Source organism: Cibotium barometz, chromosome 33 (assembly GCF_041138505.1).
Source record: "Cibotium barometz isolate CiBa-2024 chromosome 33, ASM4113850v1, whole genome shotgun sequence".
Taxonomy (NCBI): Eukaryota; Viridiplantae; Streptophyta; class Polypodiopsida; order Cyatheales; family Cibotiaceae; genus Cibotium; species Cibotium barometz.
Window position 1 is genome coordinate 25,271,124 of NC_141078.1, and position 25,272 is coordinate 25,296,395.

The 25,272-nt window shown below is 37.5% G+C and overlaps 1 protein-coding gene across 1 annotated transcript; it reads right to left on the minus strand.

Moving 5' to 3' along the window:
- Positions 1-23,060: 23,060 nt before the first annotated feature.
- Positions 23,061-24,398, minus strand: LOC147619434 (uncharacterized). Its single transcript, XM_086773444.1, has 2 exons — positions 24,193-24,398; positions 23,061-24,100 (listed from the first exon to the last, which is right to left on the minus strand). The coding sequence occupies exons 1-2, from the start codon at positions 24,356-24,358 to the stop codon at positions 23,061-23,063; spliced, it is 1,206 nt and encodes a 401-aa protein (XP_086629570.1). The 5' UTR covers positions 24,359-24,398.
- Positions 24,399-25,272: the final 874 nt, after the last annotated feature.

The following is a 25,272-nucleotide window of genomic DNA, read 5'->3' on the forward strand; positions in this document are numbered from 1 at the left end:
TTTTTATACTAAAAGTATGATTTTCCTCATAAATGGATTTTATGCTTAGCTTAGATGCATAAGAGAAATTCTTTTATTCTAAAAGTATAATTCCCTACCAAATTGAAATCATGCATAAGAAGATGCATAAAAGATTGATTTTAATTTCGAAAGTGTTAGTCTCCTTAAATGGAATTTATGTATAAATAAATGTGTAGAGAAATCTTATATCAAATAAAAGAATTCTCTTTTAAAAAAAAAAGATATGAAATGTGATAAGATGTGATAAGAGGTGTATGAGATGTGATAAGAATTGATAAGATGCGTATGGAAAGTGATAGGATGTGATAAGAGGTGTGATAAGAGGTGATAAGATGCTTATGAAATAAGTTAGGATGTCATAAGATGAATTAAGATGTGTATGGGGGGATGAGGTAAGAAGTGTATGTGATAGGATAAGATGTATATGGGTTGTGATAGGGCGAGAATGGATGTGATGTAAAAGATTAGATGTGAAGGTATATGGGGTTATATAAATGGGAATGTGAAAATGGATGTATGTATGTGGATGTGTGGATATGGAGATGGGAGTGTGGATGTATGAACATGAAAATGGATATATGCATGAAGATGTATATGCATAGATGTAAATGAGGATGTGAAAATGGAGGTAAGCATGTAGATGTGGATGCATGTATGTGAATGTGGATGTAGATGTGGATGTATAGATGTGAATGTGAATGTGGATGTGGATGTATGTGAATGTGAATGTAGATGTGGATGTGAATGTGAATGTAGATGTGGATGTATAGATGTGAATGTGGTATGTGGATGTATAGATGTGGATGTATGGGAATGTAGATGTGGATGTATGAACGTGAAAATGGATATATGCATGAAGATATATATGCATAGATGTGAATGTGGATGTAGATGTGGATGTATAGATGTGAATGGATGTGGATGTATAGATGTGAATGGGAATGTGGATGTGGATGTATGTGAATGTGGATGTAGATGTGGATGTATAGATGTGAATGTGGAATGTGGATGTGGATGTATGTATGTATGTGGATGTAGATGTGGATGTATAGATGTGAATGGGAATGGGGATGTGGATGTATGTGAATGTGAATGTAGATGTGGATGTATAGATGTGAATGTGGAATGTGGATGTATAGATGTGGATGTATGGGAATGTGGATGTGGATGTATGTGAATGTGAATGTGGATGTGGATGTATGTATGTATGTGGATGTAGATGTGGATGTATGGATGTGTATGTATGAATGTGGATATGGGATGTGGATGTATAAATGAGGATGTGAAAATGGAGGTAAGCAGGTAGATGTGGATGTATGGATGTGAATGTGGATGTGGATGTGGATGTATGGATGTGGATATGGATGTGTATGTATGAATTGGATATGGGATGTGGATGTATAAATGAAGATGTGAAAATGGAGATAAGCATGTAGATGTGGATGTATGGATGTGAATGTGGATATGGATGTGGATGTATGGATGTGGATATGGATGTGAATATATGATATGTGATGTGAAGGAATTTGAAGTGAAGAGATGGAAAATGAGGTGATTGGATGAGTACACATATAAATGGAATGTGGAATAAGTAATGTGGATTAATGAGGAACAATGTGGAAAAATGAGAGTTAATATAGAAACTGTATTTGTAAACTGTTTGTAAATGCTATTTGTAAATGGCTGTTTTATGTCAAGAATGCTGGGGAAGCATTTTGACCGTCTTGTGATTAAGGTCGTGGAGACCTAACTGATAAAGTTGCAACTGCTGACGGAGAGTCAATGGAGGACGTCTCGCGTAGCAAGGTCGACCGAGGTCTTGACCAGCCTCGGTTCGATTAAAATGGTGAGCTTCCGGTACGGTGGATGAGGGACCAAGGAAGCGGCCTATGAGTGAAGCGCTAGGTCACCTGCGAAGGATCCTAGAGGGTGCTGACCATACGGTGCTCGGGCTCTGGGTCGCCTAGGATACCCACGCGTGCGTCGAGGAAGATATTGGAACAAGGAGTAAGAGTTGTTTTGTGAAACCGGGCATGGATCTGGTTGACTGACCTTGCTGGTCCTCAACGGATGAGTCCATGGCTCTTTTATATGGATCTGTTGGTTGATCTTGCTGATCTTCAACGAGAGTCCATCTTGATAAGTGATTATATTGCCGAGTATTATGGGCTAGGAACTATAGAAACGGCCCCTGAGTGGTCAGGTGGTGAGCGTTCTAGTTGCCAATGATGCCATAGATACTCTGATGAAGGAATGATGGAAAATTTGAGAATCAATCGGATAATTGGAAGACTGTGATCAGTGGTACTATGGTTTCATTAAAGTATTGTTTTAAAGTTAGCTGATGCTAAGAAAAAGGCAATTTCATATTGGGTGTGTAAGTGGTGTGCCTAATTTTATGTTTGCATGAACTTCCGGCTAGGGGGCCTTGGAACTCTTTTCCTTGGTACCCGGGACAAAACCTAACCAAATTCCAAATTGGATCCCATCACTACAGTGGTTGGGCGGTTGGCTAACCCATGGGATCGGATGGGGTTAGGCTGGACTGATGGATCCGTAAATTGAGATTTAATTTCTATTATTACGATAGATGAAGTAAATCCCGGATAGAAATTGTTCTATGGATAGGAATCAACGGCTGTGCCTCTTGATGGGGAAAAAAGCGTTGATCCCAATGATTCAAGTGCAAGTTCTTCCTTGATTTGACCAAGTACCGTTAAAGGTGCAGTCAGATCAGTTGATCCGTAACGATCTTGACTACATTAGAGTAAAGAGTTATCCTGGTGGAATCGCCCATGCTTTCCGGGTAAAGGAAGTTTTTTCGGTTTCGGTTTTGGACAAACCGACGGATTAGTCTCTTGTCCGGATATCCGTGGGCGAGGCCCCGAATGTGGGACCCCTGTCCCGCGCGAGAAGTGCTACTTCCGCTGCTAGTACCCGAATCCGTTGCTCGGTGGGAACAGGGGGACCTCACAGTTGGTATCAGAGCATTTGGTTAATAAAGATCAATTGAGAAGACAAATAGGTCAGAAATTTATCAAGAAACACAAAAAGGTTGTAATTGTGTGATATAATTCATACAATTTGATATTCAAATTGAAATTCGTAAATTGGTAATTGGGTCTTCAGATGCAAGTACCGCAATTATATAGAATCCTTGACTTGCTTGAGGCCTAGACATGATGGTATTTACCTTATAATTCCAAGGGCCGTGACTATCCGTATTTACCGAGAGTATAACTGCAGCTCTTTACTGACAGTATATACGAGTAAATCTAAGACTTGAAATTATAAGCGTTAATGCTATCCAGATGATGAATTTGAATGTGGTTGATATGATTTTTAATTCTGTTTGGGAACTGATGAATTGATTGGGATTCTGATTGAAAAATGATGATTTTTGAAATTTAGTTGAAATATAATAACTTGAGCAAAACCGCAATGAGGATGAATGGGACGAGTCCCTGTAATGATAAATGATGATAATGATTTCAACAAATCACTATGAGATTAGTGGATTGTGCTGTCAAAGTACTACTGTTAACACTTGACTCGGTATATCAAGTTAAGGGATGACAAATTGAAAACTTGCTTGACTGAAATTCCCGTGGAGGAATGCTCAGAAGGAAATTTTTCGGTCTAATGAACCTTTATCATGTTAAAGATATGAATGATATGATCTGAATGAATTGTTATTTAATGATGAGTTCTAAGGGATATTTATTCCCGTATTCTGTTGGGTTGACCAGAATATAAGGAACCCTAGAATAAATTGGATCTTAAGAAAAAGAGTTGTCCTCTACTTGGCGAGATGAGGACATCTCACACTTTTTTAAGTGGGGTAGAATGTAAGATTCCTCCCCTGCCTTCGAGGTATACAGGAGTAAGAATCTCCCTTTTTTATCTTATAATTATTCCCTCTCAAAAATAAAAGAAAGATTCTGTTTAAAAAAAAAAGGAAGACCCTTTCCCTAGAATACTTCTCAGGAGTCACGCTGTTTTAAGGATTCAGAACAATGAGTTCAGAAGTGAAAATCGGTGTTTTGGATACCAAGGTTTTGGTTTTCATTCGAGTACGGCCCAGAAGAAGTTCTTTATCTCTTGGGAGTATAAGAACTTATCCCCCAGATATTGTGAGCCTTATATCTGAATTCAATGAAAGTAGATGACTTAGCCTACAAGCTTCTTTTATCTCCTCATCTCAAAGTTTGAATGCCTTCTATAGAAAAATGTGCCAAACCCAAATCATGGAAAGACGGTAAAACTTCAGTGGCAAGTTACCGTTGGCTTCTAAGTTACGCTAGCTCCTTCCTTTATATAAGTCGTAACTTTTACTTGTCGTTCACAGTAATCTTACTTCCATCGATCTCCTTTCTTTCTTAATCTCCTTCATGGCTTGGCAACAAGAATTAGTTTTATCCATGATGATTTCTCACCTTCAAGACGCAAGGGAGTCTGTGAAGAAAGATTTTATAGAGCAGTATGAGCGCTCACTTTTCCCTCACTTGGGAACTTCTGTAGCGCAGACAAAATGGCGGACCTATCAAGACATAACTAGGGTAACACCCTGGGGTCAGCAGCACTTTCGTAACAATGTCCGCTTGGCCATGGTTATTGAAGCTTTGGGTTTGGGTCCCCGATACTACTGCGTCATGAGATCAAGGCATCCTGGGTTTTCTGAGCGGGTCTTCTTACTGGCGTGTTTTCTTCCTCATGAGAAGATATGCCTTTACCCCGTTTTTGGCTTGCCTCTCAGAGGTCCTTTTCTTAGAACACCTCATACCACTGAGATAGGCGCAGCAATAACCCACAGAATCATTCCCATAGATGAGTTACCTTATACTTGTGCAGCTTGTGAGGACTGCTTTTGTGACCATATGATGGACGGGCTTATGGAAGTGTAAAGAGTTCCTCTATCTTTACTGTATAAGTTCCGAGAATGAATAAAGTTTAAATCTTGTTCGTATTTTGAATCTTGCTCTCTTTAAGACTTATCTTGGTGGTTAATCTTGATTAAAATTTTTCTCTAAGTCTCATATTCGTGCATCTTGCGAAATTATCCCAGTTTGCGAGATGAGGACATCTCGCATTTTTTTAAGTGGGGTAGAATGTAAGATTCCTCCCCCACCCCCTTTTTGATGTCTAGTATCTTTCCCTGTAATCAATCCCTCTTCAGAAATATAAAGACCTTGTTTCTATCTGTTTTAGCCTAGAGAGAGAAAAATATTCTAGAGAGAGAATATTCAGATTTTGAATATTTTTGGATAGAAAAATATCTCTTCTAATTCAGATGAGTTCCCCTGAAACAGAAATTCAAAAAGAATTTTCCAATGTGCAATTGGAATTAATTGAAAATAGCTATAAAGAACCTTAGCCTAAGGGTCTAGATTTTCAGAAATCTTTAGACTATGGTCCAATTAAGGCTCCTATGGACCAATAGCATCAATCCATGTGTAGGGAGGAGATAAATCCAACTTGTAAAAAGAAAATACCCAAAAATGAGTAAATGCTCACATGAGGTGAAGAGTTGAAAATGTACAAGGTTTATTAGTAAAAAACTATGAGCAATATTAAAAATATGACATATGTAAGGAAGGGGAATTCTTTAAAGGAGGTGCATATTTCACATAAGATGAAGAGTTGAAAATGTACAAGGTTTATTAGTAAAAAATTATGAGCAATATTAAAAGTATGACATATGTAAGGAAGAAGAGTTCTTTAAAGGAGGTGCATATTTCACATAAGATGAAGAGTTGAAAATGTACAAGGTTTATTAGTAAAAAAATTATGAGCAATATTAAAAGTATGACATATGTAAGGAAGGGGAGTTCTTTAAAGGAGGTGCATATTTCACATAAGATGAAGAGTTGAAAATGTACAAGGTTTATTAGTAAAAAAATTATGAGCAATATTAAAAGTATGACATATGTAAGGAAGGGGAGTTCTTTAAAGGAGGTGCATATTTCACATAAGATGAAGAGTTGAAAATGTACAAGGTTTATTAGTAAAAAACTATGAGCAATATTAAAAATATGACATATGTAAGGAAAGGGAGTTCTTTAAAGGAGGTGCATATTTCACATGCTTGAATGAGTTTTAAACTCATAAAAATTGAGATATTTCATCTCTCCTCTCTCCTCATTTAAGTCTAGTTCCAAAAAGTTAGCTTAACTGACCTAAAAATGGTCAAATATTGACCAAACTGATTTAGAAAATTCTAGAATCAGTTTGTTTGGTTAGGAGCTCAATTTTTCCTATAAATAGAAGCCTCCCCCTTGTTGAAAAATATATAGTGTTTATGCATCGTTACTCTACTCCACCTAAGCCAAGAACTGTGAATTCATTTAATAATTCACTAGTTTTTGGAGTTTCCCTCTTTCTTCAATCCCCATTAGTGGCTCCATCAACATACTTAACCAATTGATTGGTTGGGGGCCTCTACCGTGAACAAAGAATCAAGCAAGTTGTAAGGTAATTAGTGAATATTCATCTTTCTATAATTTCTCAATGTTTCTCTCTTCTCAACCCCTCTCAAGCTTGAGAAGTTTAATTGGTATGGTTTTTTTTAAATGCTATTGAAGTTTGAATAGTAGTGAAGAGTTACATAATTTAATAAATGCTATTGAAGTTAATTTTCATTTATGTTTAAATTCTAATGATTCTTATGTAAATTCTCTCTCTCACTCAAGAAATGGTCATACTCATGACCCATTCTCAATCCAAATCAAGCTTTTCATAAAGCTTTTCCTTAACCCAAGATTAAGCTATGCTTGAGGCCAAATTAATGGCTTTTTCTTATGTTTTTAGTTTATGTATATTGATGATTCAATCCATTATGGATTAAGGATCCAATTAGAGAATCATTTTAATTATTTCCTTAATGATAAGCTTTATCCCTTAGAAAAATTGAGATTTATCAGTCATAGCAGCGGAGCTATGGCAAAATTTTTATAAAAATTATGCATAAAAAATTTTCATTCAAAGCATAAAAAGAGGACTTCCTACCATATTCTAGGAATCATCATCCTAGATTAATTGAAAGAATTTCATTATAATCATGGAGAAATTGAATTTTAATATTATGCATAAAGGATAAAATTTTATATCAAAAGTGTTATTTTTACCATTTTTATTTTCATGCATAGAAGTATGCATAATGGATAAATTTTTATATCAAAAGTGTTACTTTTATCATTTTTACTTTCATGCATAGAAGTATGCATAAAGGATAAATTTTTATATCAAAAGTGTTATTTTTACCATTTTTATTTTCATGCATAGAAGTATGCATAATGGATAAATTTTTATATCAAAAGTGTTACTTTTATCATTTTTATTCCATACATAAAAGTATGCATAAAAGAAAATTTTTATATCAAAAGTGTTAATTTTATCATTTTTAATTTTCATGCATAGAAGTATGCATAAAGGAAAAATTTTTATATCAAAAGTGTTACTTTTATCATATTGGATTTCATGCATATAGGTATGCATAAAAGATATTCTTTTTATACTAAAAGTATGATTTTCCTCATAAATGGATTTTATGCTTAGCTTAGATGCATAAGAGAAATTCTTTTATTCTAAAAGTATAATTCCCTACCAAATTGAAATCATGCATAAGAAGATGCATAAAAGATTGATTTTAATTTCGAAAGTGTTAGTCTCCTTAAATGGAATTTATGTATAAATAAATGTGTAGAGAAATCTTATATCAAATAAAAGAATTCTCTTTAAAAAAAAAAAGATATGAAATGTGATAAGATGTGATAAGAGGTGTATGAGATGTGATAAGAATTGATAAGATGCGTATGGAAAGTGATAGGATGTGATAAGAGGTGTGATAAGAGGTGATAAGATGCTTATGAAATAAGTTAGGATGTCATAAGATGAATTAAGATGTGTATGGGGGGATGAGGTAAGAAGTGTATGTGATAGGATAAGATGTATATGGGTTGTGATAGGGCGAGAATGGATGTGATGTAAAAGATTAGATGTGAAGGTATATGGGGTTATATAAATGGGAATGTGAAAATGGATGTATGTATGTGGATGTGTGGATATGGAGATGGGAGTGTGGATGTATGAACATGAAAATGGATATATGCATGAAGATGTATATGCATAGATGTAAATGAGGATGTGAAAATGGAGGTAAGCATGTAGATGTGGATGCATGTATGTGAATGTGGATGTAGATGTGGATGTATAGATGTGAATGTGAATGTGGATGTGGATGTATGTGAATGTGAATGTAGATGTGGATGTGAATGTGAATGTAGATGTGGATGTATAGATGTGAATGTGGTATGTGGATGTATAGATGTGGATGTATGGGAATGTAGATGTGGATGTATGAACGTGAAAATGGATATATGCATGAAGATATATATGCATAGATGTGAATGTGGATGTAGATGTGGATGTATAGATGTGAATGGGAATGTGGATGTGGATGTATGTGAATGTGGATGTAGATGTGGATGTATAGATGTGAATGTGGAATGTGGATGTGGATGTATGTATGTATGTGGATGTAGATGTGGATGTATAGATGTGAATGGGAATGGGGATGTGGATGTATGTGAATGTGAATGTAGATGTGGATGTATAGATGTGAATGTGGAATGTGGATGTATAGATGTGGATGTATGGGAATGTGGATGTGGATGTATGTGAATGTGAATGTGGATGTGGATGTATGTATGTATGTGGATGTAGATGTGGATGTATGGATGTGTATGTATGAATGTGGATATGGGATGTGGATGTATAAATGAGGATGTGAAAATGGAGGTAAGCAGGTAGATGTGGATGTATGGATGTGAATGTGGATGTGGATGTGGATGTATGGATGTGGATATGGATGTGTATGTATGAATTGGATATGGGATGTGGATGTATAAATGAAGATGTGAAAATGGAGATAAGCATGTAGATGTGGATGTATGGATGTGAATGTGGATATGGATGTGGATGTATGGATGTGGATATGGATGTGAATATATGATATGTGATGTGAAGGAATTTGAAGTGAAGAGATGGAAAATGAGGTGATTGGATGAGTACACATATAAATGGAATGTGGAATAAGTAATGTGGATTAATGAGGAACAATGTGGAAAAATGAGAGTTAATATAGAAACTGTATTTGTAAACTGTTTGTAAATGCTGTTTGTAAATGGCTGTTTTATGTCAAGAATGCTGGGGAAGCATTTTGACCGTCTTGTGATTAAGGTCGTGGAGACCTAACTGATAAAGTTGCAACTGCTGACGGAGAGTCAATGGAGGACGTCTCGCGTAGCAAGGTCGACCGAGGTCTTGACCAGCCTCGGTTCGATTAAAATGGTGAGCTTCCGGTACGGTGGATGAGGGACCAAGGAAGCGGCCTATGAGTGAAGCGCTAGGTCACCTGCGAAGGATCCTAGAGGGTGCTGACCATACGGTGCTCGGGCTCTGGGTCGCCTAGGATACCCACGCGTGCGTCGAGGAAGATATTGGAACAAGGAGTAAGAGTTGTTTTGTGAAACCGGGCATGGATCTGGTTGACTGACCTTGCTGGTCCTCAACGGATGAGTCCATGGCTCTTTTATATGGATCTGTTGGTTGATCTTGCTGATCTTCAACGAGAGTCCATCTTGATAAGTGATTATATTGCCGAGTATTATGGGCTAGGAACTATAGAAACGGCCCCTGAGTGGTCAGGTGGTGAGCGTTCTAGTTGCCAATGATGCCATAGATACTCTGATGAAGGAATGATGGAAAATTTGAGAATCAATCGGATAATTGGAAGACTGTGATCAGTGGTACTATGGTTTCATTAAAGTATTGTTTTAAAGTTAGCTGATGCTAAGAAAAAGGCAATTTCATATTGGGTGTGTAAGTGGTGTGCCTAATTTTATGTTTGCATGAACTTCCGGCTAGGGGGCCTTGGAACTCTTTTCCTTGGTACCCGGGACAAAACCTAACCAAATTCCAAATTGGATCCCATCACTACAGTGGTTGGGCGGTTGGCTAACCCATGGGATCGGATGGGGTTAGGCTGGACTGATGGATCCGTAAATTGAGATTTAATTTCTATTATTACGATAGATGAAGTAAATCCCGGATAGAAATTGTTCTATGGATAGGAATCAACGGCTGTGCCTCTTGATGGGGAAAAAAGCGTTGATCCCAATGATTCAAGTGCAAGTTCTTCCTTGATTTGACCAAGTACCGTTAAAGGTGCAGTCAGATCAGTTGATCCGTAACGATCTTGACTACATTAGAGTAAAGAGTTATCCTGGTGGAATCGCCCATGCTTTCCGGGTAAAGGAAGTTTTTTCGGTTTCGGTTTTGGACAAACCGACGGATTAGTCTCTTGTCCGGATATCCGTGGGCGAGGCCCCGAATGTGGGACCCCTGTCCCGCGCGAGAAGTGCTACTTCCGCTGCTAGTACCCGAATCCGTTGCTCGGTGGGAACAGGGGGACCTCACATGACTCCAACTTTGTCCCTAAATCTCCACCACACTCTGCCCACAATTCAAAGAATTGAGGACTAGTGGCTGAGTAGCCTTAGGAGTGCCAACAAGGAAAGATAATAGCCCCTAAGATAAGGACGTTCTTCCCTAGAGGACGCTCCTAGCCAACTGGGAGCTCTATAAGCACTTCAAGGAAAGATGTGACGCCCCCAAAACAAGGACAATCTTCCCGAAAAGCCGGTTGAAGGGTGTCGGGTGCCTTTTATTAATAAGAAATATGCCCGTCAGGATTCTTTTTTTCCCGGCGAGGCCCGCCGGGAAACAAAGAATCCCGGTGGGTTAATAGGAATAGTAAGTTTTGGTCGGTAAGAGATCAAGTCTTGTGAATATATGTTGTGATCACATGTTTTAGAATGTTAATAACACGTTTTGTTAACGTGATCACAAATTTGTGAACACGTTTATGAAATCCCTGATAAGAACCAAAGGTAATTGTCAAGTAATATGGCATGCCAAATTTTCAGTTAAGACTCCACTTGCAATTCAATCATCATTCGATCCATTTATTTATACGAGAATGATATATGATATTGACCCATCTTTCTTTGTGTTGAGAACTATAGTAAGTTCTCTTTCTTTATTTTAGCTTAAGAACTTGTTGTCCTATGCCTAGCCACTTGTTCTTCTTAGCCTCTCTTTATTTATTTCTTGACGATTGTTGTTGTGTTGCTTCCAAAGACCTATGATATCTTGCTTCCAGCAAAGTTTTATCGAATGAAAACCATTAGCATCCATTGCTCTATTTCTCCAACATAACAACGGAAGAAGTTGGACATTTCAATCATTAGGACAACCACCTCGCCTCTAAACATCAAGGGACCAATAAAGCTATAAGAAAAAACATTGTGATTATTAATATGTGAATGACCCATCTTTCTTTGTGTTGGGAAACTATAGTGAATTCTCTTGCTTTATCAATTTGGAATTAGAGATAACAAGAAATATGAAACTTTAAGGCAACAAGAACAATACCTTAGAAGAGCTAAGTTGTCAAATGATGAAAAAATGAATGTCAGTGACATGTAAGATGACGGTTACAAAAAACTTTACATGCAAGATTGTGAATTATTTACTATAGATTACAAAAAGTTTTAGCAAGGGCAACATGATGACTGAGGTGTTGAACAAAAATTACATATCAAGATAATGTCAAGTGAGAAATTGCATGCAATATTCGATGTATATTATTTTGAGGCTTGACAGTTTGAGGCTATATGCTTTACGTTAATCTATATCATGTATTGATTACATTTGTTTATGCTATCTACGAGTTGGTACTATATAGCTGCAACTATTTTACTATACATAATGTACCAATTTGTGTCATATAGTAGTCTAATGTAAGTGTTTATGGTATAGAGAAGTTTGTGCAATATAGGAGCTATATGCTATGTATCAGTATGTGCTATATAGTAGTCCATGCTATGTAACAATGTGGTAAAATATGCTATGTATTAGTATGGAATGTAACAATGTGCACAATACATGTGTTTATGCTATATAAGAGTTTTTACTACATAGTTGTGACCATGGAGCCTCACATCCATCAAATAATCCTTTTTAAGATCAACTCGCATTTGAGGTTTAAAGCCTCATTTCTCGAGGCCATCATTGGCTAGTCATTTCTCCTTTGAGAAGATTTATATGCAAGGTTACATGAAAAAATTACATATCATTAATTCTGACATTCAAATGGCATACATAAAGAATGTGCTATATAGTAGTCCATGCTATGTAACAATGTGGTAAAATATGCTATGTACTAGTATGGAAGTACATGCTATGTAACAATGTGTACAATACATGTGTTTATGCTATATAAGAGTTTGTACTACATAGTTGTGACCATGGAGCCTCACATCCACCAAATAATCCTTTTTAAGATCAACTCGCATTTGAGGTTTAAAGCCTCATTTCTCGAGGCCATCATTGGCTAGTCATTTCTCCTTTGAGAAGATTTATATGCAAGGTTACATGAAAAAATTACATATCATTAATTCTGACATTCAAATGGCATACATAAAGAAGGAAACAAGCATCTTGTTAGAGCCTTGAAGTTTTGACACGGATCTACTTCTAGGAAATAGTGTAAATAGAGACTTGCAAGAAATATATTATTCAACCAAAATAATGCATCAAAAACCACAAGTTTAACATATTCAAGAATTAAATAAAATACTTGCAAAAAAAACTTAGCTCATGAAAACGACACCGTAATAATGGGTGCAATCTTCCCCCCTCATGTGTGTGGCCTATCCTCACCATGAGTATTTGATGTAATCTACTGGTCAATGATAGTATTTGAAATCTAAACTTCTTCCTCACCCTCAATAAGAGGTGGATACTCATACACAAGATGAGTGGGAAGTGATCCCCTACAAGATTTAAGTAAATTAACTTGAAATGAATATGAATGTGCCAATGAGAAGGTAATTCTAGTCTGTAAGAAACATTATTAATTTTGTGAATCACCTTAAACAGTTCATAAAATCTTGGGTGAGCTTAACAGCTGGGAATTTCTCAACACTCTTTTTGATGTCCATGCTTCCCCCATGTGCTTATAAAACGTGCTCATAGCTTCTTTAAAGTTGTTGGCATCTTCTGCATTGAAATGTCATTTTCTGTAGAAGTGTAGCAAGCTTATCAAAGGCAATCCATATATTAGCCTTTGTAATTCTAGTCTCGCCATTATTACTACAATCTAGGACAAGCCTGTGTAATTTTCTCCATGCCTCATACTTCCGTGGTTGAATAGCTAATAAATGGCCTTCATTGTTCTTTAGTGGTGATAAAATTTCCAACCTTGGCTCCACCAATACTTAGTTTGCACGGCACATTCCCACTTGCACCTAACCTCTTATTATCTTTCTTGATTTCCACCCACACATGAAAGAAACTCCTCCACTCTCTTACACACTACTTGGGTCTCTGATGTGTCGATTGTATCTTATATGCAAAACATATATATTCATAAACCAAATTTTCCACAATTCTGTATAGACGGCATGTAGGTGTACAAGGATGAACTGTGTTAAGGAATGTCACATATAGGGTTCCACTTTGGATCCACCCTAACCATTGTTCTGACATCTCATACAAATTGATCACGAGTCGGTGTACCATCATCCTTCCCAGTATGCATATTCCTTGCCTTTTTTCCATTATTACCCTTTTTCCTTGACTGCATGCAATACAAACAAGCAAACTCTATATTTGCAGCATACTCGAGACACCAACTATGCACTTTAGTGTTTTCAAATCACCCGCAACGTGCCATTCCACTGAGTAGTCTCCAAAACCACTCACATGTAGAATTTCACCTACTTTTTGACGTTGAACCACAGTAGGAATCTTTGTTATATTAAAAAACATCTTTAGGATCTCATGATTCTCTTTTGGAACCTCAAATGTTGTGAGCCACCAAATTTTATTTTCAAATTGAATACTGAAGTACCTAGGATCACCTGGCTTTATGGAAGGATCCGATTCCCTGCTCATCAATGTCAAACTTACTCTTTCTATCTTTTGGTTCTTCACAATTTCTCTCTTATCAAGTTTTAGTACAAATTTCAATGTACCACCACATTCTTTAACAGACATATCATAGAACTTCAGCATTGCATCTTGTAACTTGTACACATCCAAGACATAATTGTTATTTGGATTCAGATCGAAGGTCACTTCTTTAGTAAAATGCTTAAATACATACGAGTGAACCATGTGTTTAGGCTCACCAATTAGTTCAAGGACATTGTTATTCAATTGTTGCCTTGTTTTTCTAACACTAAAAGGACACAGCAGTGGAGTTGCCCTTTTGTTTTGTAACACGGACTTAAAACCTGCATCCATTTGTTTGTAGATCATTGCGTAGGATTTTCTACTTAAACCAACTTTGTTACAAATACCTTGAGCTTGCAGTAAATGCATTCTTCACATCTTGCAATCGTTCATGCACGAGATCATTCACTAATTGTTCTGAACTTTGAATGTGAAAGTGTCTCAATGCATGTATATGACATTTGTAGTTTTAACTATTTTTTGACAATTCAGTAAAAGTGGTGTTTGTTCCCTTACTTGTTCATGTGCATCCAAATTAGAGGTGGGCCCATGTTTGATTGTCTTCTCTAAACCACTTCTAATTTGTTGTTCTTGGTCTCTAGATCCTTTGCTTTTTGTTCCAATTCATGGTTCGACAAAATGCTGAGCATGAATAACATCTACCAACTCATTGTATTCATTCTCCTTGTTAGACAACCGATCATTTAACTGCTTGATCTGAGTTTTCTTCATCATCAACATCCTTTGTGACAATATCCAAACGCTTTGCACATGACTAGAAGCCTTGTTGTGTAACCAAGCAAGCCAGCATTGCCCTCATAAACATATTTGATCAAAGAAGTTAGGCCTGAAAATTTAGGTGGTTGTTGGGTAGGGATCAGGTGGTAAATTGATCCTTCATCCATATATCAACATGCTTTCTCCCTAATTCCTTGGCCTATTGCATTACATAAAGGGTTGACCTTAGAAGCCACTATTCTCTTATATATAGAGAGGAGCATACTCATCATCTAGGTCCAAATGTATAAATCACTTCTTAGAATTGTTTGTGATGTTCTACAAACCATAAAACAATACTAAAATTGTAATTAATTCCTTTCTTTGCAAAAATATAAATGCAATAAAACATTATCATTAATTCCAGACACTTGTGTTTCAAATAACATAAAATTAATGCCCTCTAAACATATCCATACATCTCCATTGAGCAGTGTAGCAACACTTCTTGATGCCCTTCTTGATGCAACAACACTTCTTGGCAGTAAAAGAATCAGGTATAGAAAATCAATCAAGGCAAATATGACTTTTTGGTTTCACTTGATGGCTCTAGAAAGTCAAATCTCTCTTCATTGTTGTCCATGCATAAATAGTATGTGAGGAAAGAGGAGATTCAGGGGAAAACTTAGAGGTTTGCATGAGAGATTGAAAATTTGAATGGAGGGAAATTAAAATGGAGACTGGGCTAGAAGAGTGGCTATTGAATAAGGAAATCTTGCCTAGTGATAACCACCATAGCTCCATGAAAATGCACTAGAATAGAACTTAAGTGTATTTATACGCATTGGAAAAAAAACTTTTAAAAATACTAAGTTTTCTTTAAGATATATTCAAGTTCGTTTAAAAGACGCCACCTTTTCCAATCGACATCTTTAAATTCCATGTTGTACTTATGTCATAAATATAGTTGCATAGTTACATATGTTAGAAATATTCTTGTATTTGTTTTCGAACTTTATAGAGTACTAGCATTTCACATTTATGAATTTTCACTCATAGTGGTTGAAGTTACGTAGAATTTAAGCACATTAGAATAAAATAAGCATTGAATCTTTTTAGAAAATATGGAAAAAGGTGAATATAGATTTGAAAAGAAGAGAGAAATGCAATATAATGATATTATTTTGGCACTTTTCCTAGTTCCCCACCAGGAAGAGAGAGAAAGCCCTTAAAGGGCTCATTTGGAGCTTGAATTTTTCCTAATGTAGTCATTAACACTATATTCATGTTCTTTTTAAGTATTTTTATAATATTTTTTGTGAAGGTTGAAAGGGAATGTCTAATCTTAAACCTTTTTAAAAATATTCACATTCCCCACCAGGAAGAGAGAGAAAGCCCTTAAAGGGCTATTTGGAGCTTGAATTTTTCCTAATGTAGTCATTAACACTATATTCATGTTCTTTTTAAGTATTTTTATAATATTTTTTGTGAAGGTTGAAAGGGAATGTCTAATCTTAAACCTTTTTAAAAATATTCACATTCTTATGGTGGCTACTTTTTAAAACAATTGTTCCCTTTTTAAGGCATAAGTGATTATGACATTAGTCATTTCTATGATATCCGCATATATATGTTAAAAGTTTAGCATATCACAATGGCATCTATATCTATATCCAAAAGGACCACTTCGAAAATTCATAGCTAATACTTTTTTAGAAAATAAATCATGATAAAACTTATCCTCGATGTCTATATCTAAAAGGACTGCTTATCATCTATATCTATATCTATATCTGAAAGGACTACTTTAAAACTTTATAGCTTTTTAATACATTCATAATAATAATAATAATAATGACTCAAATATTACTTTTTTTAATTATTAATGCTATTTGTGCACTCTATTTTAAGTTACTATTTTGAATTTAGTTGAGTTTTTGCCGGTTGCGTGTTAGTGCAACGGTTAGAACGGAGCTCCAGAGTCCCTAGGTTGTGGGCTTGAATCTCCATTGCGAAATACGTTTATTTTTTACAAAATGTAAGTTTTCCATGAACGTTGTCATGGACCTAAGTTCTAGCATTATATTAACTAGTTGGGAACCCGTGCTTCGCACGTCTTTTGAGGCTTCCAAAATCAAATTCTACCCAAACCTCCTCCTCCTCTTCCCGAACCTCCAAATTCTTGCCATGTGGCAGCTTTGTGAAACTCTTCCTTAAGATAATACTAGTTTTGGGAACCTGTGCTTCGCACGTCTTTTCGCACGTCTTTTGAGGCTTCCAAAATCAGATTCTACCCAAACTCCTCCTCCTCTTCCGAACCTCCAAATTCTTGCCACGTTGTAACTTTGTGAAACTCTTCCTTAAGATAATATAGATATAGAGATAGAGATGCATGCATATGTTGTGCAAGTGCCCGATGCCATAGGCTACATACATAAGATACTAGGGGGGCATGGGGCATCTTGTTGTGTGGGTGGTTGCCCATCCCTGCACCAAATTTTTATCAACCATCTTGTTTTTTCAGGTTGGAGTTTATAGATGACTATTTTCCCGGGGTGAGATTGTTGAGATTTGTTATTGTCATGGAAATTTGAAGGAGGGGAAAATTAAAATTTATGTATTGTGGAACCCATCCTGGAAATTTCAACCGACAAAAAAGAAAAAACAAAACAAATGGATTGGTGGGGAAAAGGCATTATGGAGTCGTGAGGCCACACGTTTCCTCTCCATTCACACGTGGACTCAGTCAAGCTGCGCCATGTCCCCGACCCCTCCCTCCCTCTGTGTCTCTCTTACAGAGAGAGTAGTACTCCTACTTGCTTCAAGTCTCCTACTAGTAGGGATTGTTTGGGCTAATGGAGCGGGAGAATCATGCGTAAGTGCTTCTCTTCTCTTCTCATCACACTCTCATGCAAGAAGCACAGTTTCATGCCCATCAATTTAATATTTGTGACGCACAACAGTGCCACAATTGTTGTTTTCATCTCCACCAGAGTCTTAATACTCTCCCTAACAATTCTATGCTTATGGTATTCTCACATCCAACACCAATCATGTAATCCTTTTTTTTTGGGGTACATTTTTTGTCTTCTATCATTCTTCTCCTTTCTTTTTTCCCTTGTTGTAAGTAGATAAGGCCTAAGTTTTGCTACCAACTCGAAGGTGGCTTTGTCTTCCTACCCAAAGGCATCGAGGTATCATGCCGAGCTATTCTTTGTTCCCTTTGCACAAAAACCCTTTCCACGTCTTTATTTGCTTTGTATTAGTTTCTAAGCTTGAGTACTTTCCAATCTTTGGCTCTTGTTGGGTCATCATTAGCCCTTTCTTCTCTTATCAGTGTATGCATTAAGGTTGGGTTCACAAACGAGCGGTGAACACAAAACCCCTGTTTCTGAGTAGCCCACTCCCATTCTTGAACTAGTAGTCCTCCTCATGCATGTCGTTCTGATGGCATGGTGGTAATGCTGATGAATCAATCACCTTCTTTGATCACCCCTTTTGTGACGAGCTAGAATGTCTCTTGCCTCATATCCTCAAACCATGTATTTGAGTCTTCCCTTTATTTTCATCCTAACTTCTATATCTAGGGTGCTTGCCCTCCCTCGCTATTTTTAGGTTTGTGAGTTGTTGAGAAACACTCTCATGAGGGTGCTTCTCTGTGTATAGTAAACTAATAGAACCGTGGTTTTACAAAAGAAAAAAGTGTGTGCATCTGTGTGTATTGCTTTTATAGTATATACCCTAATAGAGTTTTAGCCACATGTGTGTGTGTGTGTGTGTGTGTGTGTGTGTGTGTGTGTGTGTGTGTATCTTTTATACTATGTACCCTAATAGATTTTGAGCCACACACATATATATGTATTGTGTTTATGTATACCTTGTGTGTGTGGTGCGCGCGCACGCGCACCACACACATGCTTGCTGACAAACTTGCAACACCTATTTTTTGGTGGTAGTTTCTTTTTGGGTGCCATTCGCCCTGAAATCTTAGGGGATTTCCAACTAAGGAGAACCAGTGGCTAGCTACCGAACTCTACCAATGTCGTTGTGGTTGCCCAAGTGCTTGTGAACCAAACCTAAGGAAAGCCTCCTCTTCACCTTTTGAAGGTGCCTAATCCTTGTTATTTATTTCAAAGTCTTGCTATCATATTAATGACTTTTCTTAAATGAGTAGGCCCCTCCCTAGACTTGACTCTATTTTTGTTTTCCCTTGTAAAAACTCCCTTAGAGATGATAATTTAATGTTAGCCATCCTCAAAAGGCCTCTCTCTCTTTCTGTGTCACTGTCACTCACTCTCTCTCTCTCTCACACACTCTGTCTTTCTCTCTCTCCCACACACACACACTCTCTCTCTCTCTCTCGCTCTCACACACACACACCCACACGAATGGAGTGGGTGACACACACATAATCTCTTTTCTCACTGCCTAAAGGCCGGCCAATTGGGCGCCCTGTCGGGCGTAATACGTCTGGATGGACTCTCATTAACAGAATGCATGCAAAAGCGACCTTTCACTTCCTGTCGTCGCCACTCTCTCTCTCTCTCTCTCTCTCTCTCTCTCAACTCATGGCCCTGTTTCATTTCATTTAAATTTCCTGTCTCCTCATCTCATTTCATTGAGCTGTGCGGAACACTTCTCTACAGAATTTTACTGTTAATTGCTTTACAACCGAACCCTAATTTTCTCTGACACACTCTTTCCTGCACAAAAACGCCCTTGCATCATTCCGCACAAAAACCAATGGAAACCATCATTCTGCCAGCTTATAAATCCAACAGCTTCTGCAACCTGCCACCTAGGAAGGCGATCTGGGCCTTTAAGGCTCTCTTTCAAGACATGGTTAACCTTTGTCTCACCTGTCCTTGCAAAGTATATATCTGATCTGTACTCTCAGGACTTCATTATCCTAATTCCCTGCTCATGTTAGAGTTCTCAGAATTAATCATATCTGATCCTCTTTTGGGCAGTCATGAATCCTTTTGAAAGCTAATAAAGAAGGTGATTTCTGCAGGTAGCTTTTCATCACCATGTGACTTCTTTTTTGAAATTCTGTTGAAGCACTGGCCATTTCAACTTGTTTTCCTCTTCCATACCATTTATGTGAATCCTGGACTGTATAAGTATGGCAATGATTTGTCTAACCAGATAATTAAGAGAGCATTGAAAGAAGATTAATTCAAATAATGCCCTCTTTAATTCATGGAACCCATATTAATTCATATAGGAATATGTATTCCTTCTTCCTGATTGATCTTTTTCATCCAAAAACAGGTCCTCACTTAGTCAAAAGCTAGTCCTTCATGGTCTAATATAGGCAAAACACTAATAAAATCCTTTCCCAAAGTGAATCAACCCAAGCTAAAGGCTGGGCACTTTGAGTCAAGTCTAGCCATCAGAATAGACCCTATAGCAAGTATATGATGGCCAAATATTAGTACAACAATATTGATAGCTTTTATACCCTCAGCCAAAGTCAATCAACTCATGATGTTACGGTCGGTCAACTCGATCTGGCGTTGACAATGGTCAACTTGGCCAAATAAGACCCTGGCATAGCCTAAAGCAACCAAATGTTTTAAATTCACAGGTGAAAAGCAGGTAATTTTTGAATATTTCTTGAATTTTACAACTAGTATTACTAAAACCTCCTGAAAACCACCAATTTTTAAACCTTGAGTCTCAGAATTTGAAGGTATTCGAGCACTGGTCACGAGTCATGCCGATGTGTTTAAGAGTGTGTTTACGATGGAAAGGAGACCGGGCCTGCCGCCACCCACCACTTTTTGGGGCTCCGGTGGCCCTTTTTTTTTTTTCAAAAAACCATATTTTTTTTACATTACAACACATCTTCGGCTAGCGCTTCAACCGTGGTGTAGTGTACTGGGGCCGTAGTTAGATAACGGGGTGATTGCCAGCGTGGAGGTTTTTTCCAGCTTATGTGGCAAAAACGAGCGTGGCCACGCTGGCAGCGTCCAATTCCTGCTTTGAATGCGCCGCATAAGCTGGACGCTGCCACCAACTTCCTCCTGCGCACCATGAATCATGGCGATCACCCCCAAATCTAACTACTGAGCTCTTCTCTTGTTGCAGCACTGAGACAGGCACCACTGCCTTTGCTTGGCCACGACGGCAGCTTGCAGCACCCGCCACACAGCCGTGTCTTCAGACTCCTCCTCTCCGGTCAGCCGCATCGCCGTTTCTCTTCATGCTAAACCCCTACTACATGCCACCACACCTCCCTTGCTTGTTAGCGCTGCCTTGCTTGCTCAGCTACGCCGGCCATCACTGCTGCTAAGCTTGCTGCCGACCGCTTGCAATTTCTTTTAGCTTTATTTCATTTTTGCTTTCTTCTTTTTCTTTTTCTTTTCCTTCTTGGTTTTTCTTTTTACCCCTTTTTTTGTTTTCTAATTAGCTGTTTTGTCTTTTTTCTTCCCAAGGAATTTTGTTTAAAAAAAAGCAATCTACTAGTTTGAGGAATTAAAAAACATTAAATTGTTTGTAGTAAGAAAAAAACAGCAATGTAAGCAATATGCACCCTTTTAAAAAAATATGTAAAATAAAATGGTTAATAAATAAGAGAGATCAATGAAAAATAAAATAAAACATTTAATTAATAAGAGTGGTTAGTGGGAAGAGTAAATAACAAAAGAAGATTTAGAAATAAAATCAACTAAAGTAAAAAGTTAGAAATAAAGGGGTCATCATGGGGTTAAATGTTACAACACAAGTGAAAAACTCAAAGTTTAAATGATATCAGAAGTAGTTTTAAAAAACTACAAAATTTGCCATAATTTTTGGTTCGCATGACTTTAAGCCCTATCAAAGCTATGCTTGTCAATTGAGTAGGTGATTCCGGATAAGATTGTTCTTTTTGTTGATTTTCAACAAAAGGTTGTGAAAGGGCTATGTGAACTTGTCCCATCAATAGAACCATTGTTAAGCCAATATGGGACCAAAATTTCTATTTCCCATTAATTAATTATTGAGAGAAAAGAACCTTAGAAAAAAACTAAAGTGCATACATGGGGGCCAAAACCTTAGAGTGGATGTGGTTTGACGCGTGGCAGTGAGTGAATTAAAGGAAGTTAATTAATAATCAAATAAAGGAATTTAATTGATTATTTTCAACACCTGACTAATCATCGATGTCTATAAAAGTTTTATTTCACTACTAGATGATGCAATATTGGTGCAAGTTTGCTTATGCTCCACTATGGTTCTTATTTATCTTAAACATGGCCATTCTCATTGTCATGTTGAATGGTTGATGATGTGTCATGGTTCACTTCTACGTCCTCCAATGTCTCCTCAACATCTCGACCTTGAAAGACACATTTTGATAGATATACCACCATTTTGATAAAAGAATGACTTATATAAAATACCACCATTTGATAGAGGAGTCACTTGTATAACATACCACCATTTTGATATTCAACACCTCCACACACCACCTTTGAACCATTTGACATCAAAGGTAAATAAGCTGAATGTTCTAACTCCAACCCCTTTGAACCATTTGACATCAAAGGTAGATTAGCTGAATGTTCTAACTCCAACCCCTAAGACGTTTTTTGAATAGTTTCGTAATAATCAAGTTTGTCGACTACAATATTGGTATCCCATCTACTAGGTCAATGACTCAGTGCAAAAGGGTCTTTCTTTTCAACCATGCACTTTTTATACTACCACCAAACAAACTTAAAAAACATATGTATATGTTAAGCATATGCCTATAATTACTATAATTAAAGGAGAAATTCAAATTTACTTATATTGAAATTCAAATTTACTTATATTGAAATTCAAATTTACATATATTGAAATTCACAACCTCATGTGAATGAAGGCTTGGATTTGAACGACGACGCTTTTGTGGAGACTATTCTAGGGAAGAACACATGAGCTTAAGGGCTGCCTATCTCTATTTATGGCATTTTGACATTATGATGACATTATGTACTTTTTGCCATGGGGTTTACGTTTTGGATGACATTTTGAAGACCCTACTTTTTTGATGACATTTTGACATTTTCAGTTTTCATTTTTATGGTTCAGATCAGTTTTCAATTTTCAGAATGTAGACAAGGGAGATAGAGAGAGCCTACATTGTACATTACCAAACCTTAGAACAACAATTTGTAAATCACAATAGAGAGCCTATATAGATTTGAAAATCCACCTTCATGTAATATGGGCTTCATGATACAATGGTTATACATTCATACATATAGATGCTATCATGTAATCTGGGCGTCATTGCCCTCTAGCTCGATTGTTGCTTGCATCGACTCTTTAACTGCACGTGCATCCAATTTGGCTTGCATGGAGGGGCGTCTACCCTTAACTGTAGCAATGAAGGAGGTGCCAACTTGATTGCCATCCATTGTTTTGCGCTTCTTCCTGTTGATCCCTTTCTCAATGAAAGACTTTGCTCTCTTCAAGCTATTCCCAAAGCCATCTCTAGTTCGTACAAAAGACTTTGCAAGCTCAATTCCCTCCTCTCTTTGTGCTTTCAATGTATGTAGTGGCCCAAGTGTCTTCTTCATGCTAGTGGTAGCCTCATGAATAAGCTCGGCATCATCCTGCACAAAATCCACAAGTTGTTGGAAAGTGTCATGTAAATGATTCAAGCTTGACCTCTTCGTAGACTTTGAAGATGCAGCCTCACAATTGTGCCCTTCCTCCAAGCTCGCATCATCCTCAAGTGGCACTCCGATGTTGAGGTCATCAGGCTTAATCTCAAGCAGTCTCCTCGGGACCATCTCCAAGGCACTATCTTCATACATGCTCACACAATGTGACACCATACCTTGCTCCTGAACACCGGCCATGAGCATCACCTTGATTTGATGCTTGCATATGTTGCCAAGCTCGGACCAATGGCATGTACAACATGCCCATTGACAATCTGAGTTGTAGACAGTGTACACTTGGTTTGGATTGGAGAGGCTTCGAACATAAGCATCTGCCTTCATGTTGCTACCAATGAATGACACATAATCATCTGGAATTTTGAGAGCTCGTTCACGCGAGCTCTCCACTATCTTCTCAATGGCATTGTTTCTCTTAAATCCCCCTTCCTTCACAACTTGTATGTACCAATAATGAGGTACACAAGCTGTGGTTAGCTTGTAAAGAAGCCAATCCACTCGACGCCCCACCATTTTCTTAGAAGATCCTAGAAATCTGTACTTCAAAACTCCATGGTACGCCTCGATTGCACCATTCGTGTCTTGATTGGAATGTGGCAATGTCCTTGTCGCACGCACCCACATGTCTAACATAATGAAGACTTGTAAGCATATATGACCATAAGAGAACATAACACATTGGGAACACATTGAAGCAAGAAAAATAGCTCATAGTCACCTATTTTAGGCTGCCACTGCATTTCAAAGTAGTGGAGGAACTCCTTCTCACTTTGAAAATCTTCCTTGAACTTGCATATCATTTCCCTAGCTTCATCCTTGGTGAGCTCATATGAAGACGAGGACCCTCCCCGCATATTCATGATGTTACCAAGCATCCGAAACATGGCCGCACGTGTTGGCCAATCTTTCACCTTTCGAATGAGGTGTTTTAACCAACACCTACGTACATGCCATAAGCACAAGTACACCGGCAAATTGAAAACGACCCTGCGAGTACAAATCCAAGTATTGAGGGTACAAATCCAAGCAATGGTCATAAAGCATTGTGCAAGCACCATGCATTATGTTAGGAAAATTACCTTAGTGCATCAATTTCTCTCTCCGCATCATCCACCATGAAAGCATTTGGCTGCCACGATTTATGGTGATCAAGCATGCGATCTCGAAACTTTGTCAACCAATATCGCACAGCCTCAAAGGTGGCACTTGAGGCAAGAACCCACGCAATTGGGATGCCATTGCGATGTGTGTCAAATACGAGAATTGTATTCAAATGGAACTACATCATTAATGGTATAGTAAGTACAAGTACCTTGACTTGAACATGGCAAAAAACAGACAAGAATTGAAGCATACCTTGTACTTGTTCGTTCCAAATGTGGAGTCCATAGCCAACAAATTTCCATTTCCGAACTTGTCACAAATCTCTCTTTGCCATGGGGTTTGGATCCCTAAAAAGAATTCCTTCTGTACTTGAAGATTTTGCTCCTGGTAAACAAATATCATATCCGCATTTTGTGTACACCATCGCCTTGTACTCTCTGCATCATCATCATGTAGTTGATATGTCTCCATAGCATGTTTCCTTTCAATATTGAGTATATCTTGGAGCAATAAGTAGTCATCCCTCACCATTGGACATTTGGGCTCTTTGCTTTGTCGTATATGCAAACTTTGAATGTGTGCATCGAAAACTTGTTGTGGAGTAAAGCCCTTGAACAACAAGTTAGAAACCCAAACTTTTTTTTCCAATGAAATCCATGGAGAGAGGAGAAGAAGGGTGTTTCCCTCATTCTTA

What these genes read in the sequence shown, in the direction of transcription:
- LOC147619434 (XM_086773444.1), bottom strand. Translation starts at nt 24,358, where the DNA reads ATGTTTCGGATGCTTGGTAACATCATGAATATGCGGGGAGGGTCCTCG. An exon ending in GCAGTGGCAGCCTAAAATAG is followed by an intron (nt 24,101 to 24,192) that starts GTGACTATGAGC and finishes TCATTATGTTAG; the next exon opens with ACATGTGGGTGCGTGCGACA.